The 20526-nt window shown below is 34.4% G+C and overlaps 1 protein-coding gene across 1 annotated transcript in view; it reads right to left on the reverse strand.

The window, feature by feature from the left end:
• SLC7A11 (solute carrier family 7 member 11) overlaps positions 1-20526 on the reverse strand; it is a gene marked incomplete at its 5' end in the record, with an annotated part of 70556 nt that overhangs the window by 34787 nt on the left and 15243 nt on the right. Inside the window, 3 exon segments of the mRNA NM_001132262.1 lie at positions 8038-8082; positions 12729-12828; positions 16654-16779. Of these exon segments, the coding sequence (NP_001125734.1) occupies positions 8038-8082; positions 12729-12828; positions 16654-16779 (271 nt within the window).

Below are 20526 nucleotides of genomic sequence, written 5' to 3' on the forward strand. Positions count from 1 at the left end.
AAGAAAAGCTAAATGGCTCCCACAAAGCACTTGAAGGATTAATATCTGTCTTCTTTGATTACCCCATGATAAAATATTATAATATAATCCTATAATTTCTGCACCACTTATTTGACACTTCAGCCTTATATGAACAAACTGTCTTTGGGCAAAATGTATTTTTTATGCACATGTGATGCTGAGAAATGCACGAATTTTGATCCCAAGGTACATCAACCACATGTTCTATTAGTGAGAAATTTTTAGAGTGAACAAAAGCAAGGAAGAGCAATTTGGTGACCTTGTTCTTTGAACACAGAATCATCTCTTCTCTGTGACATCTGGCCAAATACCAATCTTTTGTCTGCCTCAGTGGCTCAACTAGCACAATTCTATTTCTACTGTGAAACATATTTAAAAATGGATTCACCAAGCTTTATGTATATTTTCTAAAGAAAAGCAAAAAAAAAAAAAAAACCCAGAAGGATTCTAATTTAGATATCAATTATTTCAACAATTGAAGAAAAGCAGTGTCACATTTTAAGATAATTCGAATGATGTCATATTGTCATTAGTAAAGAGATGCCTCATTTTGCCACAGGGAATACCTTTATAAACTTGTAAATAAATTAATACATATCTTAAAAACATATAACTTGAGTACTTGTAGTAGAAACTTTGGAAATATTCTTTAAAATAATATTTAATGTTGTCTAAGAATGTAGATAACATTGACTTGTAATAAAAAGATTACAAAATACAATATTGCTGTAATCTGCACATATACAGTTACAATATTATATGTTGTTTTCTAGCAACTATTAAGTTAGAAAACTAAATGCATATAAAGAGGAATATTTGTCTCTCATGGAAAGATGCATTCTTGGCTAGGTGTGGTGGCTCATGCCTGTAATCCCAGCACTTTGGGAGGCTGAGGCAGGTGGATCACTTGAGATCAGGAGTTCAAGAACAGCCTGATCAACACAGTGAAACCCCACTTCTACTAAAAATACAAAAATTAGCTGGGCATAGTGGCGCATGCCTGTAATTCCAGCTACTTGGGAGGCTGAGGCATGAGAATCGCTTGAACCTGGGAGGCGGAGGTTGCAGTGAGCCAAGATCACATCACTGCACTCCAGCCTGGGCAGCAGAGTAAGTGAGACTCTCTCAAAAAATAAAAAGAGAAAGAAAGCAAGCTGCATTCCTAAGTTGTCAAAATGCAAGATAAAAGGCTTCAATTAACCTTTAGTCTTTAGTCATGCAACTTTGCTACAACACATTTGGGCAAGATATTTTGCCTATTTTGTTTTCTTATGTTTTTTACTCAGGTAACAGTTATAAAACTGTCCTACAAGCAATAGGCCTTATAAAACAGTATCATAAATAATTACACAGTCAATAAGGAATTAATACAGATACACTAAGAATTTAAGATGGCAGCATCTGAACTGAATGCAAATAACATGATTGAGGACCATTTGTAGACCAATCTGGTTGATCACACTGCCTTAAAGGTCTTTGGGCATTTTTCCCAAACCAAGTTTCACTTCTTCGAAGTTTTCATTGATACAAGGTGTGATGACTTTGAGGCATCAATTAATATAAATTGGAAGTAGGCAAAGTATTAATTAAACATGACACTCTGATTATTTAAACCTTCTATTAAAGTTGATTATTCAGAGCGTGTTGATAGCCTGTTTTTCAAAAATGACTGATGATATCAAGGTTTACTGACTTCCTCTAAGTCTGCTATTTCCAGCTCTTCAAAACAGAAGGAATAAATGAAGTGAGAAGAACACTGGAACAAGACTAATAGACAAACTGGCTAATCTCAGATCCCCAAGGTCAAAGAAAAGCAATTCGTTTCTTGGCTTTCATCAACACAAGATATGATTTATCAATCTAAGAGCAGGATTACAAACATTATACATCTCAATGATATGTTCTCTGCACTGTGTAACTTTTTGAACAATGATAGATTGCATAGTCACCACAAAAGTCATATCATAAGGCAAAATTCATTACACTTGCGCAAGCACTATGATTTTTTAAAACAAATGTACACAGTAGCAATTATTATTGCTATATATATATATGCCATTTTGGGGGGGGGGAAGCCTTTTAAAATTCAGTTATTCCTTGGGATTCTATCATCTTCATGGTCCAAACTTTGGACATTCATGTCCCTCAAAATACAATCCTTACTCTAATATATTAATTTGTGGAGTCAGCCATCATGTTATAGATAATCAGTAAAGGCAATACTCTTATGTTATTATAAAAGTTCAACAGCAATTGTTGTATTTGAAAGATTGCTACTTCCATAAATTCAAAGCTATTCTTGGAGAAGAAAACATTGTAAGAAAGATCATGGCAAAATTTCTTAACACTATAAATGTAATTACACAAACAGGAATTTTGCCCACCTTTGTCTCTCATTTGATACAACGCTTAAGGAACTGTCCTATACCACCTACTTATAATAGCAGCTCAAAAGTTATTTCATGAAGTAATGGTAGATAATTTGAAAGATGTCTCAAAATGAAATTACACCTAAAGTGTAGTCAATTGAGATCATGGAAACTTACTCTGCATTCTATATATTTTAATACACATTGGTATTTTCACTAATCTAAATTAATTATCATCTTTCTATTAGGTCACAAATTTAGGAAAATTTTATTGTCTAGGTGGAGGAAGACCATAAAAGGTGTTGTATCTTCAGCAGATGATTCATTTCACCAGCTGCCAGAAAGTTGCATGTTGCAGCACACCTGGACACATGCATCCATGACTGATTGGGAAACACATTTATCTTGGCACATCACAAAGGAGATGGAATCATAATTATTCTCCCTTGTAACTAAAGGTATTTTGAAGCTGTGTCTACCTAAAAAAATAATGCAAATTACACATCTGGGCTAAGTCCACATAATTTTACCATCTGTGCTTGATATTCACCCATAAATATTTCTGGAAGCATTCTGTGTTTAAAACAACTTCAGTAAAGTTTCAAGATACAAAAATCAATGTACAAAAATCAGTAGCATATCTATACACTGATAACATTCAAGCTGAGGGCCAAATCAAGAATGCAATCCCATTTACAACAGCCACACAAACAACAACAAAAAATACCTAGAAATACGTCTAACCAAGGAAGTGAAAGATCTCTGCAAGGAGAACTATAAAACATTGTTGAAAGAAAATGTGGATAACACAAACAAATGAAAAAATATCTCATGCTTATGGATTAAAAGACTGAATCTTATTAAAATGGCGGTATTGCCCAAAGCAATATACAGGTTCAATGCTATTCCTATCAGACTACCAACACCATTGTTCACATAATTAGATAAAACTATTCTAAAACTCATATGAAACCAAAAAAGAGCCTAAATAGGCAAAGCAACCCCAAACAAAAAGAACAAAGCCAGAGGCATCACATTACTTGACTTCAAATCATACTATAGGGTTACAGTAACCCAAACAGAATGATACAGGTACAAAAAACAGACAAATAGACCAATGGAACAGGTTAAAGAACCCAGAAATAAAGTCACACACCTACAACCATATGATCTTCAACAAAGTCAACAACAATAAGCAACAGGGAAAGGATTCCCTATTCAATAAACGGTATACTTGGATAGCCAGCCAGCCTTATGCAGAAGGATGAAACTGGACCCCTATCTTTGATCATATACAAAACTTAACTCAAGATGAATTAAATATTTCAATGTAAAACCTCAAACTCTAAAAACCCAAGAAGAAAACCTAGGAAGTACCACTATGGACATTGACCTTGGGAAAGAATTTATGACTAAGTTCTCAGAAGCAATTGCAACAAAAACAAAAATTGACAAGTGGGACCTAATTAAACTAAAGAGCTTCTGCACAGGAAAAGAAACTATCAATAGAGTAAACAGACAACCTGTAGGTTGTCACAAACTGCATCTGACAAAAGTTTAATATCCAAAATCTATAAAGAACTTAAACAATTCAACAAACAAAAACCAAGTAATCCTATTAAAAAGTGGATGAAGGACATGAAGAGACACTTCTCAAAAAAAGACATACAAATGGCCAGCAAACATATGCAAAAATGTTCAACATCACTAATCATCAGAAAAATGCAAATCAAAACTACAATGAGATAGCATCTCACATCTCAAACTACAATGAGAAGGGCTATTATTAGAAAGTCAAAAAATATCAGATGCTGGCAAGGCTGTGGAGAAAAGGGAATGCTTATACACTGTTGGTGGGAATGTAAATTAGTTCAGCCTCTGTGGAAAGAAGTTGGGAGATTTTTCAAAGAACTTATAGCAGAACTACTATTTGACTCAGCAATTCCATTATTGGGTATATATCCAAAGGAAAATAAGTAATTCAATGAAAAAGACACATGCACTCATAAGTTTATTGCAGCACTATTCACAATAGCAAAGACATCGAATCAACTTAAGTGCCCATCAAAAGTGGGTTGGATAAAGAAAATGTGGTACATATACATGTACTATGCAGCCATAAAAAAGAATGAATGATAGCATGTGCTTTACAGCAACATGGATGCAGCTGGTGGCCATTATCCTATGCAAATTAACAGAGAAACAGAAAACCAAATACTGCATGTTCTCACTTATAATTGGGAGGTAAACATTGGGTACTCATGAACACATAGATGGGAACAATAAATACTGGGGACTACTAGACTAAGGAAGGCAAGAGGCAGGGCAAAAGCTGAAAAACTACCTACTGGGTACTATGCCCCATACCCAATAGTAACAGGATAATTCATACCCCAAACCTCAGTATGATGCAATATATCCATATAACAAATAAAAAAAACTTTTATTTTAAATTCAGGGGCTACACATGTACCCCCTGAATCTAAAATTCACTGTTAGTGGGAATGTAAATTAGTACAGACAATATGGAGAACAATATGGAGGCTCTCAGACCACTAAAAATAGAACTTCCATATGATCCAGCAATCCTACTGCTGGGTATATATCCAGAAGAAAGGAAATCGGTATACCGAAGAGATATCTGCATTCTCATGTTTATTGCAGCACTATTCAAAATAGCCAAAATATGGAATCAATCTAAGAGTCCATCCATGGATAAATGGATATAGAAAATATATATAAACACACACTAGAATACTATTCATCCAATAAAAGAATGAAATCCTCAGTTATTTGAAGCAACATAGATTAACCTGGAGGACATTATATTAAGCGAAGTAAGCCATGCACAGAAAGACAAATATTGTATGTTTTCACTCATGTGTGAGCTAAAAAAAAGTTGACCCTATGGAGGTAGAGTAAAATGATGGTTACCTAGGTTATAAAGTATAAGGAGAAAGTAATGAAGATAAGTTGGTTATTGAAAACAAAAATGCAGTTAGATAAAACATGTTCTAGTGTTCAGTGGCATAGTAAAGTAACCGTAGTTATCAAAAACATAGTATATTTTAAATTAGCTAAAAGAGAAAATTTGGAATAATCTCAACACAAAAAAAGATACATGTTTGAGGTGATGAGTACCCAATTATCCTGATTTGATCATTACACATCATATGCATGCATCAAGATAGTGTAGATATCCCATAAAGATATTTTATGGATCAAGAATGCATAATAGAGATCAAGAATGCATATGAGGTTTGACCCTAAAAGTTTAGAGAGTAAGCTTCAAAATGGTGTAATTTTTCACATTTCTTTCAAAAGCTCTGAAGAAAAATAATTGCTTGGAATATTGAATTCTAGAAAACACTATTCTGCAAATAACATTTACCTTGCTCTAATAAAGTATATAACAATAATAGTAGTAATGACAACCAAACAATTATGTAGAAATTAAAAAGTGACAGTCACTAATTTACAGCACTTTATGCATATTAATTCATCAATACAACCCAGTGAAGTATGTGCTATTATTATTTCCATTTTTGAGATAAGGGAATTTCTTTGCAACAGAAAAAAAAAACAAAACACTGAATCAATACATCACCATCACTGTTCCTTAGTATCTGTGTGCACTAAATCATGGACATTATCAGTGGTGTGCAACTAAGGCCCTTCAATTAAAGAAGAGAAGGAGACAATCCTTAACTGGAACACAGTTTAGTGGAATACATCAGAAATTTGGGTTGAGGTAATAATGGCATAAGTAGCTTCAAGATATGCTTAATATACACAATAGTATTACTGTATATGTGTCAAGCAAAAATCACACTTAAACTGTTAAATAATATTAAAGATAATATGAATTATATCTACACCACTGATGTATCATATAATAAACGTTATGTTATAGGTCTTGTCTGCAACCCTACAATTTGCCATTTGCTTATAAAAATATTCTCTTATGTTAAATTCTAGTAATTGATGTATTTAAAATGTCTGTAGACTTAACAGACATAGTTACGAACCACAGTAATTTATTTCCCGTAATAGAAATTCAATACATATTTTATATTATATCCAGTAATAACTGTCTTTTCTCTATGCTGCTGCTTACATACAAGTTATTCTCAAAAACTAAAAAGGCAGGCCAACCTATTTATCTCTGTAATCAATGGGTTTACAGTCATAAGGTAGCTTGTCATTTCCAAGTAATGCTTAGAAAGAACTAGCTCTTGGTAAATATGTGTTCTCGACCTACAATTCCAGTTATAGATATGACAATATTGGCATAAATTGGTCATATTTCTTAATAAAACGGGCTTTCACATGTTTAAATTACATATTGATTTGCATAGCAGTTGAATCAGATACCAATTGCTGGCTTGTGTGTTCTAAACTCTGACATTCCTGGTACTTGGCCAGATCTCATCAGTTTACCATTTCCCAAGATACCAGGTGCCAGAATTTCTTAGTCTATCTTAGTGTGAATTGTCAACCCTTAGGCATATTCTTTGATGTCCAGGCTATTTCATACTGATGCACCTTTGTACTTGTTCTTTTTCCTAGAAATCAGTGTGTGTTTGTTTGTGTTTGTGTGTGTTTCTCCTCTCTCTCTCTCTCTTTCTCTCCCCCCATACCCCTCTTCTCTCTCATTTATATTTACCTAAGGAACACCTACTCATCATTTGAGACACTATTATAAACAACATCTCCCTAGATACACAAGTATTTCCTTCTTTCCTTTTTGCCAAACTGGATAAGTAATCTATTTTGGTACCAATCACACTGTTACATCTATTTGTTTACACATTTGACTCATTGACTAGTCAATAAAACACTTCAAGACAAGTCTTATGCATCATGAAAGCTGTTTCCAGCACAGTGATTGGAACATAACAGATGTTCAATAAAGTAAAATGAATTAAATAACTTTATAATTTAGTCTACATTTATAGTTCCTACATTTTCCCTCTTTTGCCCATGAATTATTTTTTCCTGTAGAAAATCCAATGTTTATGAACAAATTATAAGAATAATTCATTTTTCTCTAAGTTAGTTCATTTTGAAAATATTACATAAATCGCCATCAAATCATCTACTTCTCAAGTTGTTACCTAGAAAGAAAGAGTAAAACTTATCCAGCTCCCCAAATTTATAAGGTCCTATAACATTCTGCAGGTATTTCTAGGCTTTTGTAACTAATCGTCCATTAATTACATTACTCACTTTAATTCGATAGTTATGAAAAAAAATTACGTGAATTGTTAGAAATAATTAACTTTTTGAGTTCAAGCTATCCTGTGGGTAGTTTAGAGTCCATATTAAGTTATATGTGTGTGTTTATATGGGATAGGCTACCTAAAATATAACTTTATTATTTCCTATTTTCAGGTTAAAAGACAACTTAGTATTGAATGTAGACTATATAATTAAGCTATTTGTATATAATTATAAATATAATTATGTATATAATTTGTGATAAAGTGAAATAAATCTTATCTGTCTAAGAGAATTATAGTGATGATGATGACGATGTTAAGGTTGACTAGCCCACACTGAATTCCTTCTTCAAGTCTGCTTTCTAAACTATGTAATCTTAAATTTTATTCTTCATAAAAATTTCAGGGTACATCTGGCTACTTACTTTTCAGGGTTTTCTACTTCTTCAGTAACAAAGTTGAGGTAAAACCTAAAAATAGATAAATAAATTATAAACTATTAATATATTTTACCATTATCCAAAGTCTCAAATTTTAAATATTTAATGTTGAACCCAGAATTACGAAAACTATAACAATACTTACAGTAAGATGAAAATATCTAACAACTAAATACTCCCATAAATCATTTTTCTATTAAGCCATATTTGTGGAGTTTTTATCATGTGTCAGGGATATACAAGTGGTAAGCCCATAGTCTCAAGGAGCTCATAGTTCATAGAATGTCCCACAGAATAGTGTGATACAGTGCAGGTCCAATACTGGATCAAGCACGTGGGAGCCAGAGGGCAGGTCTAGCCCAACCTGGTAGGTCAAAGGGGGTTTTCTAGAGGAGGCATCACCCAACTTGAACCTTTAAGAATTGCTTTATCTTACCCTGGTGAGGTGGTGTGAGGCCATTCCAGACTGAGAATAGCACACGAGCACAAAAGTGTGGCAGAGGGGTTAGGCACAGGAAAAGGAGCACCCGTTTAGTATTCTGCAGTACAAGTGTGACAGAGGGATTACTATAGAAAGAGCCAAACATACGAAGGCAAAGACTTTTCTACCTTTTCCTTTTATATGCTTAGAAAATTTTTGTGAAAAAAAAATCATATATTCAATATAATCTTCCGTTATCTTATTATTATTAAAAGTAACCTTTTACATAGGTATGCAGGAGCACAGATTCATAGGTACAAATTCTCTAAAATCTAAAATCAAGTGGCTGGAATATAAGTCCATCAGCTCTTAATATACTTTAAGTATCTCACCAGCTAAAACAAAGATGAAGAAACCTGTCTTGCTCCATCTTTATAAAACCATCTAAATTCATCCAAATTCACAAGTAGTCAGTTGATGTTCAAGGTTAAAGTGTCTACAATTTTAGGACTGTTTTAAGTAGAAACAATTGAGGAGCTGACAGAACAGTAGCAGTAACGGTGATCTAAAAAGTCAGCAGCCAAAGATTTTTCTAATGACTAGAAAATAAGTTTCAATAAATAGAGATTGTAGTTACACCATGAAAGCAAGCAATAATCAGTACTTATATCTGGAATATGCACTCCAAGAGGGGTTTGATGTCTTTGCTATAAGCCTGAGGCAATGGGAACTAGGCAAAGAAAAAAGAAAAAAACACACACACACACAAAAAAACAAACACCACCACCAATGAAAAATCACACACCCCAAGAAATATTTTTAGGCTTCTCATGTCAAAAATAGCCAGTTCCTTCCTAACAGTTGTTTTAGGAAGTAGTCTTTTCCCACAATGTTAAAGCAAGAAAGAAAATATTTATGAAAAATAGAACACAATTTCAAATATTTGCCATAGCTCCAGGGAGTAGAGAAAAGGAAAGGGCTTGGAGCAGGATGGTGGGTAGGAAGGAGAAAGCTTCTTGTTTTAGTCCAAACATTCACACATCCTGTGGGAAATCCACCTTTACATTCTAGTCTCCAGGAATGAGTCCATGATATTCTCTTTGGTTTACAACACTTCAAGGACTCTAGAGAATGCTCATAAGATCTACTGTTCCAGCTTTTCCATGATTGTGCATAAAAGGTACTGCAATGCTAGCAATGCATTCCAATACCCAACTATGTGAATTATTTTTAAAAGAAGCTTATTCTTTAGATTAGATTTGACACAATAGTACAAAATAATCCCAGCAAGTGCTTTAGAAAGACTAAATCCATTGAGGATAGGATTTAAAAGAAAGAGAAAAAGACACTAAAAATGATTTTCTATCACACAATTGAAAAAAAAGAAAACCCTACCAAGCAATGTTTAGCTCTGGATCAGGATATGGGACTGAGTTCCCCAGGGCCACAAGGGGGACTGGCAGATGTATTTCTCTGAACGCAGACATTGGCAATGTTATTAACATTGTTCTGACCCAACCGTGTGACCCGACTGGGTTAATGATTTTTTTTCCCCTACTCAAGTTTCTGCGAAGTAGCTTTATCATTCTAGAAAGGTTCTGCATTCCTCAGAGACAAAAACCTCCTCTATTCATATCCCCACCCTGGGCTTGGTGGTATCTTTTTCCTTGCTAGCAGAGCAAGGTCTCCAGGACAACAATGGTCTTGCTGCTTTTACTTACAGGCTAACAGGTTGGGAGGTAAGCGCTGATGACAATAGCTGTTTTGCTTCTGACTTACTCATTTTCAATGCCCTTTTATTAGGGGGGCTTCAAACATTGTCATAGCAGCAGCATAGGGAGCGGAGAATCATTTACACTTCCCCACTGATAATTCTACAACCCAGTCTTATGATTATATCTTGAAAGCGAGAGAAAGGTCAGAAAGGCAAGATCGCATTTGGCAAGTGAATAAATGCCCCTCTCTTTGGAATTCTTTTAGCCTCCATCTTGTTTCATTTACATCCAGATAATAACTTTTCCTCTAGAAGTCCACACCAACAGACTCTATTTTTTCTAAACACAGCTTCCTTTTTCTAAGACTGATGACCATAGATTAACAGCCAGATTATTTCTGCGTCTTCACAAAGCAGCATTCAGGTAGCACAACAACCTGTTATAGAAACACAGTTACTTATCTGTCCCCTACATAAGCCACTTGTATCAGATAACATTCCATTTTAAATCCTGGACTTATTTTCCGATACTGTGATTGAACCCTCAAGGATATAAAGAAATCAATGGTTTTTGGTCTTTCAAATAGGGAGTAGACATGAGGATTATATGGGTAAAAGTATTTAAAAGGATTCATGTAAACCCCTTTTACCTTGTAATCAGAGAAACATTTTGGGGTCAGCATCAATAAAGTTAAATATTAATACAATAATTCAAAATGAAAAGGGTCTTCATCCATGGAGAAATTCATCAGCCCTCAAAAGCCTACATAAGCGGAGAAAGTTTGCTCTACATAAAGCAAGTGACCTGAATTTTTAGTTCTGGGTATTAGAAAAGTGAGGAGGGTAAAAGAATATTTTAAGATTGCATGGGAACAGATCTATGGTACTTGCAGGCAAAAGAAATTTCATTCAACAGAATTAATCAAATCTCCCTTGTGACTATCTTCACATTCCACACTCGTGATTGCCTATTGCCGGGCTCCCAACACTTGGCTGTAGCTGAAAGCTTTCTCTACCTCCCCGCTTTGCTCTGGTGTCTCCCAGTGACCCTCCCAGTAGCTTGGCTTCAGCCCCAGGGCACAGAGCTCTGATCCAGGCTGAATAGCCATAGAACAGTTGATTCTGCTTTAACCCTGTGATCACACTCAGTTCTTTTGATGTCTAGCACCACATTGTGCTTCAGACAAAAGCAAAAAGACTTCAAAAATACTGAGTGATTCAAAACTAATGCTTACATATAATGGTTATAAAAATATTCTGGGAATATACAAATATTTTACACTGATTTCCTTAGAGCTATAATCTTCTAACAATCTTCAAGCATATTTTGCCTCAAAGGCCATGTTAAGATTTTAAGTTCCCATACTCCCTAATTATCCTCTAATACCATATTTTCATAATTCAATGAGATTAATAGGGTAAACACTCCATTCATTTTGAAATATATCCATATTCCATGCATTGGCTAGAAGGTAAGATCTTAAAAACTAAAGAAACAAAAGGAATTATATTTGTGTTGGAAATGCATTCATATAATTTTTTAGCTAGTGCAGTTTCCTAATATTACTTCCAGGCTCATAGATCATTCTCACAGCTAAAGCTGTATAACAATGAGATTTATAGATAATTAAAAAATAAATATTGCCATGATTTACCCCAAAACAATGAAATTTAATCTTACTACAATGATTTTGAAAATTAAATAATACCTTGTAGGCTTTCTTGCAACCATCATCTCAACTAAATCTTACAAGGTCAATAAAATTTACTGAAGAGAAAGTCCCACTCTTATCCATGATTACATGATTACTGTTTTTCAAGTATCTGAACAAACAAGGTACAAATACAAAGTTTTAATGACTTAACTAGAAAGGTAGGTATCACAGGTGGACATACATCAAAGGAAATATATCTGTGGCATCATGATTTTAATCATCTTTACTTTTTAAAATTTTCAGATGTTGGGGACATTTTAAGGAACATGTAAGGTCCTTTTAAATGTAACAGACTGTCTAGCAGAGTTGACTGCATTATCTTGGTTTCTCTTTCTCTGCCTTTAGATTACCATTTACCTTCTGGGAATGTCATACTTATTTCTACATCTGAGTTACTTCTCTCACGAGAAGCTGGAAAAGAAAATCAATTGATCACTATTTGTAAACAACCTTGGAGCTTTAGCTGAAAGGCCTTTTGATAAGTGAAGTATTATTCTTTAGTACCTTACGGCATTATTATGTCCTTACTTGTGCATACTTATAAGTAATTTTTATTGGATCTTAAGACCCAGCATTTGTTTGTTTTTTACGTCATCAGGCTAAATCTAGCAGTCACCTTGACTGGAAACCTGTTATGTTTGGTTGTCATGTGCGAAGTAATTGGCCTGGTGGAGGGGATAATACCTTATTTCTCATTTCAAGTAAAGCCTATCACACTGGATTATGGCTATTCACATTTGCCTGGCACCTTGCTTGGCACTTAATCTGAGTGCATAATGGGATTAATGAACTATACAAACCACCAGATCTGGAGCTATCAACTTACCAGCCAGCATATGCATACATTCCATAATAAAAAGCCAGCGGCAACCGCGTAATACTTGAATCTCTTCCTGAAAAGGCGTCTTTAAAGTTCTGTGTTTGACCTGTAATTAGAATAGACTGATTTTAGGATTTTTCAAAGAATTGGTTCTTATTCACTCTTAACCAGAAACATGGGGGTGCGGAGAACCATACTGTTTTAAGTCTAGATTTCTTACTTTCTGTCGATTACCATCTTTATCAATACTGTACCCATTCTATAGAAGGGGTCCCAAAGTATATTGATCATTAACACTATTTCACGTTTCTCTTTTAATAAATTTATAACAAAGATGAAAATGGCATTGAAAAATAATCCTCTGTTTGAGTATGCCTCTATTGTGACCATAAAAGAAGACTAAAGGGTTTTCTGTAAATTATAATCTTTATGAATACGATAGAATTCTTAAAAGTAAAGATAATGTTTTGCTTGGCAAAAAAATGCGGACAGGTATCCAAGGTTTTACGCTTAATGAGGAGATGGAAATAAATCCCAGGACTACTTTCCTACACAATTCACCTTTCTGCTTTCTGTTTACCCCATGTTGTTCATTAGATGCCTACCTCCTAGAAGAGAAGTTGGAAAATCCTGAGGACCATGTGTGCCAACCCAAACTGCAAGCCTTTCTTTTTTTTTTTTTTTTTTTTGAGATGGAGTCTCACTCTGTGGCCCAGGCTGGAGTGCAGTGGCACAATCTTGGCTCACTGCAACCTCCACCTCCTGGGTTCAAGCAATTCTCCAGCCTCAGCCTCCTGAGTAGCTGGGATTACAGGAGCGTGCCACCATGCGCAACTAATTTTCGTATTTTTAGTAGAGATGGGGTTTCACCACGTTGGCCAGGCTGGTCTCGAACTCCTGATCTTGTGATCCGCCCGCCTCGGCCTCCCAAAGTGTTAGGATTACAGGTGTGAGCCACTGCGTCCGGCTGCAAGCCTTTCTTATAGATAAAGTTTTCTTTATCTATAAGTTAAAAATGCCCATTCATGAAGTATTGCCCATTCATGAAGTATTGCCTGTGGCTGATTTCAACCTATGATAGCAGAGTTGAGACCATACAGCTTGAAAAATTGAAAATATTTACTCTCTTGTCCTTTACAGAGAAAGTCCACTCACCCTGTGACCCTGTCCTAGAAAATGACATGTTTTTTTTCCTAGAAATATTGAAAAGATATTATAATGAACTCTAAAATAAATAGGTTTCAACAAATTTTGCAGCAGCATGTCAATTGAACACTTTTATTCATCACCTTTTTCTCTATTTTGTGAATCACAATGGAACTTTTTCTTTTATATCTTTTGAATAGTTTTAAAAGTTAGAAATTCAGATTTACTTTAGTTAGTCAATATTCAAGCTTAAGCAGAAAAAATGTTTCTATTACTCAAAGAAAATAGCAAATGAGATGACCCAAATGGGAAGTGAGACTTTGTTTTAAAATAAAAGTTCATGTAAATAAACAGAAGGGGGACAGGGCATGGATGATGTGTATGAGGCACTCTGTCTTCCAAGTCAAATCTCAGTTTTTCCTGCATTCATTGCCCAGGCGTAACATATATATAAATATAATATGTGTGAGTATGAAGACCAAAAATGGAGAATGTTGAATTATATACTAAACAATTTTTCCCTCAAATGATTCCCAAACATAGCTCACTTTTTAAATGACACGATAAATTCAGAAATGCCCATTTTACTAAAACATCATTGTATCCTTCCAGGAGAAAAATATAAACAATGGAATTCAGATAGAAGCATCTGTTGAATATTCTTTTATCATAATCTGTGGTCTCTTTGGCAAAAAGGCACAATATTTCTTAGAGTGCAGAACCAAATAATCAATAAGAAAAACCAAATTCTATAAAGACTGGGTCACAAGCACAGATCTTCAAAAGTGCCATTTCGAGAATATTACAAAAGAGGGGCATTTTGTTTCTAGAATTCAGGAATATTTTGGCTATATAACAGAGGTCTCATGAAGATTAAAGTCAATATTCAAAGGAAAGTTCAACAAACTCTCATAAGTGAATACATAACATACGACTACTTTCAGGATATGATTAGAATAGAAATAAAAGCACAATCTGTATTAACAAAATCTCCTACTAGAGTTTCAGATTAATGTGAAAAATGTGTGATCATGTTAGAGATGAAGAAAATCACAATTTTATAGTAATCGAGCAAATATACCTGCTAACAATGATCTCTAAAATGTTAAATTTACATTAAATGTGGTAATATTCTCAGGGAATTTCTCTGTTGCGTGAGATCTCTGAATAAGCCTGTCACATTAAGCATTGATATCATGATTATAGATTAAAGTATCTCTGTATTGTAGCCACCAAAAAGACCTCAAGATATATCATGACCTCTGCTCTCAAGGAATTTGCAATACAGCAACATTTGGGCAACCAAACCCTTTGTCATATACATATATAAATACCTGGTAAAAATGGAATAAAGTCTATAATGCTACCTATAGTATCTTACATTACACCAAAAAGAAAAAGAAAATAAATCTTAGTTTCAAGGGATAGCATATAATCTTTTGGAATCTAAACTAGTATTAAAGAACAGCCAATGACCCAGAGATTCTGCACTTTTCAAATACTGAAGAAACTTCTTACAGAAGACTGAAGAGTTAGCTCAGAAAAATAAAGCACTAACAAAACAGATTATTGTGCCTACATTCCTAACGAATAAGATAGAAATGAGCAGGCTAGCTCTGTGAAGGCCAAGGTGTATTAGAAGAGCAAGCTCCTGTCTTCAGTGCAAGCTCCAACGGTCAAAATCTTCATTGTGTTTATTCTGCATTGGCTGCGGTTGCTGGATTTCATAAAAGCATTTCCACCAGCAGGGCTCTAAAATCTCCCACTAGGCTTATTAAATGGGCAACAGCAGCTCCCTTTCCCAGCTCCAGAGTGGCTGATCTTTCAGTGTTTGTCATTATTTAATGCTTCTACCAAAAGTGATGATTTTACCAAACGTTGGCATTTCCTTTTGCCTTGTGTAATTCTTCTGCAACGTCATTAAATTTCTCTATAGATTCCCTTTCTTGGAACAGACAATATCAATGTAAACATTAAATACTTAACATGCCCAAGTTATGTCATTCCTTTACAATTTCTTCTCACTTTCTTATTTCCTGCTATATTCCTGTTGCTAATTAAATACCACATGTGAATCTCTGTCCTTCAACAATTTCCACTGAATCCAAGCAACTGCATGTGCCTTCTTTCCTAAAACAAAAACTCTAAATGTCACCTCTCAATTTCTTTTTTAAATTAAATGTTAAACTCTATAAAGCAAGTAATCGCAGAAATGCAAATTTTATATTAAAAATAATGTAACAATAAAAATTAAGTTTTTACAACTATTTTACTGTGATATAATTTTGGTGTTTAGGAATGCTGTTCCCATATTGACTGCTCTGTTGAGGATACCACTCTCAATTTAAAAGGAATAATAACCAGAAAGTCAAAGAATTATTGATCATCTTTTACCATTTTCCAGATACCTTCTTCTCTTTAATTTTTATTACTATTATTGGACAATTTTAAAGTAAAAAAAAGACATATTTATCTTTAATTAAAACTAAATGGCAGGTTTTTTTTTTCCACTTCGAGTTTTCACTCCAAACCATTAAACCTAGAAAATTCACTGATGCCTTATTTTGTTGCTTGGCCCAGTCTTAATCCTCTTTCTGCCATTCAACTGTAAAAACCAACTCACTCACAATGTAGCAGCCTTTCAAATCAATTAGATGACAATATAGAGTTTAAGTTCCACAAGCAGAGACTAATTAAGGATTCTGTTAGTACAAGCAAAAGTTAGTGTTAAAAAAGACCAAAAGCAGATACGTATTTTAAAAAGCATTTACTTTTCAGTCCATACCTTTAATTAGCTGAATAACTCCAGGGACTATAATTATCAGAATTGCTGTGAGCTTGCAAAAGGTTAAGAAAATCTGGATCCGGGCGCTCCAGCTGACACTCATGCTATTTAGGACCATCACTACAGCTGCAAACAAATAGATGAAGTTACAAAAGGTGAATTCTCACTGGCACAAAGACATTTTAGGTCCTTGTTACTCAAAGGGCAATCTATGAGGCAGCAGTGTTGGCATTACTTAGAAGTGTTTTAGAAATGCAGAATCTCAGGCCCTGCCCCAGGCCTAACGAATACAAATCTACATTTCAACAGGTTCTCCAGCTGGTTTTTATGCACATGAAAGTTTGAGAAACATGGATAAAACCTCTGGACAATAAGAATTCTTCTCTTGTTCTCTGTATGTAAGAGTGGACATATATTGTAGTACTCTAACAATCATATAAAAATGTCTTCTAACCAAACCCAGCATCCAATCAGATGGCTGAATTTGACTCTCTAGCTTGATGTGACAACTCTTTTCTGTCTCCACGATGGTATGCCTGCCAATGTGGATCACACTCAAGAAGGAGCAAGAAGTGTAGAAGTTGGCTCAGATCTTATTTTTCACTCTCAGGACTAGCCTCAGGCAGCACTTTTCTTTTGGTTGTCTTATTTCTAATTAGCATGTCAAGGGGCGACTTTCAACCTACTGTACAAGTATAGTTTTTCAAGATATGTTTTAGGGCTTGAGCACAATATTCTAAGTGATGAGTGCAAAAGATTAACCAGGCTAGGATGCACATTGGGTTTAAAGCCAGCAGAATTTCTCATTCTTACTGATGCTGTCTACAATTTCCCAAGCAGCAATAACTATCCACCTTCGACACCTTGTGGACCGTGAAAACCTCAAGGATAGAGCAAGGGTTATTCATCGCTGTATTGCTAGTATCCAGCTCCATGACTGGCCCAGGTAGCTTAATACATTTTTGTTGAATGAATGAACTGGATCCTCAGTTAGAAAATCTAAGGCACAAGGGAAATGGTGATGCTTTAAGACCTTTCTCCCCTACTCTGCTGGGATGGCTGAGGTTATTCTAGACAGTGGATTTCAACTTTATACTCTTTCCACAACCTTATACTTAGAACCACCCAAAACACTACTTTATTCCTGACATTTACAGTTATTAACTATAACCTTTATATTTATAAAGGTATATTCTCCCTAAACAAACATTTAAAATGTAAAGATATTTCTCAAAGAATGAAACAAAACTCCTACAGAATTCTTATTATTCAAATTGCAATTGGAAGTTTTCCTTATATATAGTAATGAGTCCACCTCACAGTTTTCACTGCCTGATATAGTTACTAGCTCACTTCAGAATTTAACAATCAATGCAAATGTTAGCAACACATAATCTTTAAAGGCAAAAAAATGGAAATAGCCTAAACCTCCTAAAGGAAGGCTAATTAAGGTATATCATTTTAATAGTTTATATGCAGCCACTTAAAATTATGAGGCAGTTAAATATTTATTGCAAGAAAGGATATTCATGATATATTACTGATCAATACAGCAAGTTAGAGGAATGGATGGAAAGAAGGAAGGAAGGAAGAAGGAAAGGAAGGAAGGATGAAAGGAAGGAAGGAAGGATGGAAGGAAGGAAGGAAGGAAGGATGGAAGGCAGGAAGGAAGGAAGGAGAAATAGAAAGATCTGGAAACATATTTACCAAAACATCAACAGCAGGTGTTTATAAGTGATAGAACACTAAATAATTTTCAATTTTTTAAATTTATTTTTATAAAAAATTTATTTTAATAAATTTTATGATGAACATATAGCATTTTGGTGACTATAGTTTCAAATACTGAATTGTATACTTGAAATATACTTAAATGTTCTCACCACAAAACAAAACAAAAAAAAGAGGGGTAACTAAATGACGTGATAGAGGTGTTAACTCACTTGGTTGTGACAATCATTTCACTATATATATATACATATATATATAAATAAAATCATTACATTGTACACCCTAAAATTACAATTTTATTTGTTGTATATACCTCAATAAAGACGAAAAAAATTTCAAAAGTAAATGAAGCAATAAAATACATTTTGTTTTTGGAAAAAACTCCAAGATGGGAAAAAAATAAGGGATCAGAAGATCTCATACAAAGTGAAATACGGGGTTACTAATGAAGAAATATTTCAAAGGAGTAATTATGAGAATGATCAAAAAGACCAAACCCCTGAATAAGCTACAGGGGCATCTAAAGGGGGATATTTCATCTGTGTTGGAAGCTGAAAACATGAAGGGATAGACAGGTCTGTTGTCAATGACAAAGTGCATTATTTTATCAGAGGAATCACAAAAATAAAATTATTTATCTCTCCCCAATATAAGGCACTTATATATGGAAAATAAGTTAGTGTAACTCTGCTCCCTGCTCCATCATCCAGTGATTCCTTTCCTTTTCTATGCAAATGACTGTGTGATGAGTCATTACACAATAATGATTATTGTTTTAATTAAGGAGGTTCAACCTTGGTGTAAAAGTGAAAAAATTGTCTCATGTGGCCACCAGCAACAAAAGGGCAGTGTTTTCTTTCAAATAGGACTCCTAAAACCCAAAGCACTCTGTATTTATGAAAGTTCTTTCCACAGTAGAAACAAACTACTATACAGAGAGAAAGAGAGAAAAAGAAAGGAGAGGAAAGGAGAAGGATAAAAAGGAAAAGAGGCAGGCAGGGAGGAAGGAAGGAGAGAGAGACAGAGGCATTCTTATTTTTGGAACAACTATCTATATGTTTGAAAATAAGAAAGAGGTTTTGTTACTTTCATAAAGAGTATAAGTACCTAATGCCTATTGAAATATTAAAAAACCTGGGTATTTGGGATTTTAAAAAATACTTTGTAAAGTTTTCTTAGGCAAATGGAAGACAAAATTAAACAGATACTATGAATTGATCATCTCACCCTGCTTCCCTCTCAGATAGCTTAACAAAAATTCTCATTAAGATGCTAGTACACTGCTGGTGGGAATGTAAATTAGTATAGCCACTATAGAAAACAGTATGGAAGTGCCTCAAAAAACTAAAAATAAATCTGTCATATGATCCAGCAATCCCATTGCTGGGTACTTGATTGTGGTGATAGTTTCACAAGGAATACATACATCACACTTCATCAAACTGTACATTTAAAGCATGTATGGTTTATTGTATGTCAATTACACCTCAATAAAACCTTTTAAGAAAAAAAAAGATGAATTTTTTTCAAAGGGTTCTCAAAACCCTGCTTTATCCGAGCATCCAGACATTGTTCTCATTATTAGTACACCAAATTCCAGCTGAGATGCACCTGAATTACCCTGAAGGCACAGTTTAACAAGTAACAAGGCAGCCAGTGAGAGGCACAGTGAAGCTTCTCCAGTGGCTATAACTGCTGTTTCATCACGTGTCTTTACAGTGAAATTTGTGTCTATGTATGTTGCTTATCCAACAATATTGAAAAGGGACTTGGGATTCACTAAATGCAAGAGCTTTCTAAGTTTCTGAAACAAATAATATATACTTTTAAAAAATACTACCTACCCACATTGCAGTAATGAAAGAAATCTGGGCCAGCTCTCTGGTCCTAGTTTTACTTCCTTTGAATAACAATTTGCTAATTTCACACATGAGGAAATAATTATATCAGTTTGGGCATTTTTTGTATGCTCACCTTAAATTTTACCAAAATAAAAATACAGGGACATATAGTTTTTATTTACTTATTTATGATGCAGTTTCCTAAGAACTGAAATGTGGCAATGGAAGTTGTATCTATAAATCCTGGAGATAAGAAATATGTATTTGAAGGAAGCTATATTTGAAGAGGATGTTTAGGGGA

Source organism: Pongo abelii, chromosome 3, assembly GCF_028885655.2.
Source record: "Pongo abelii isolate AG06213 chromosome 3, NHGRI_mPonAbe1-v2.0_pri, whole genome shotgun sequence".
Taxonomy (NCBI): domain Eukaryota; kingdom Metazoa; phylum Chordata; class Mammalia; order Primates; family Hominidae; genus Pongo; species Pongo abelii.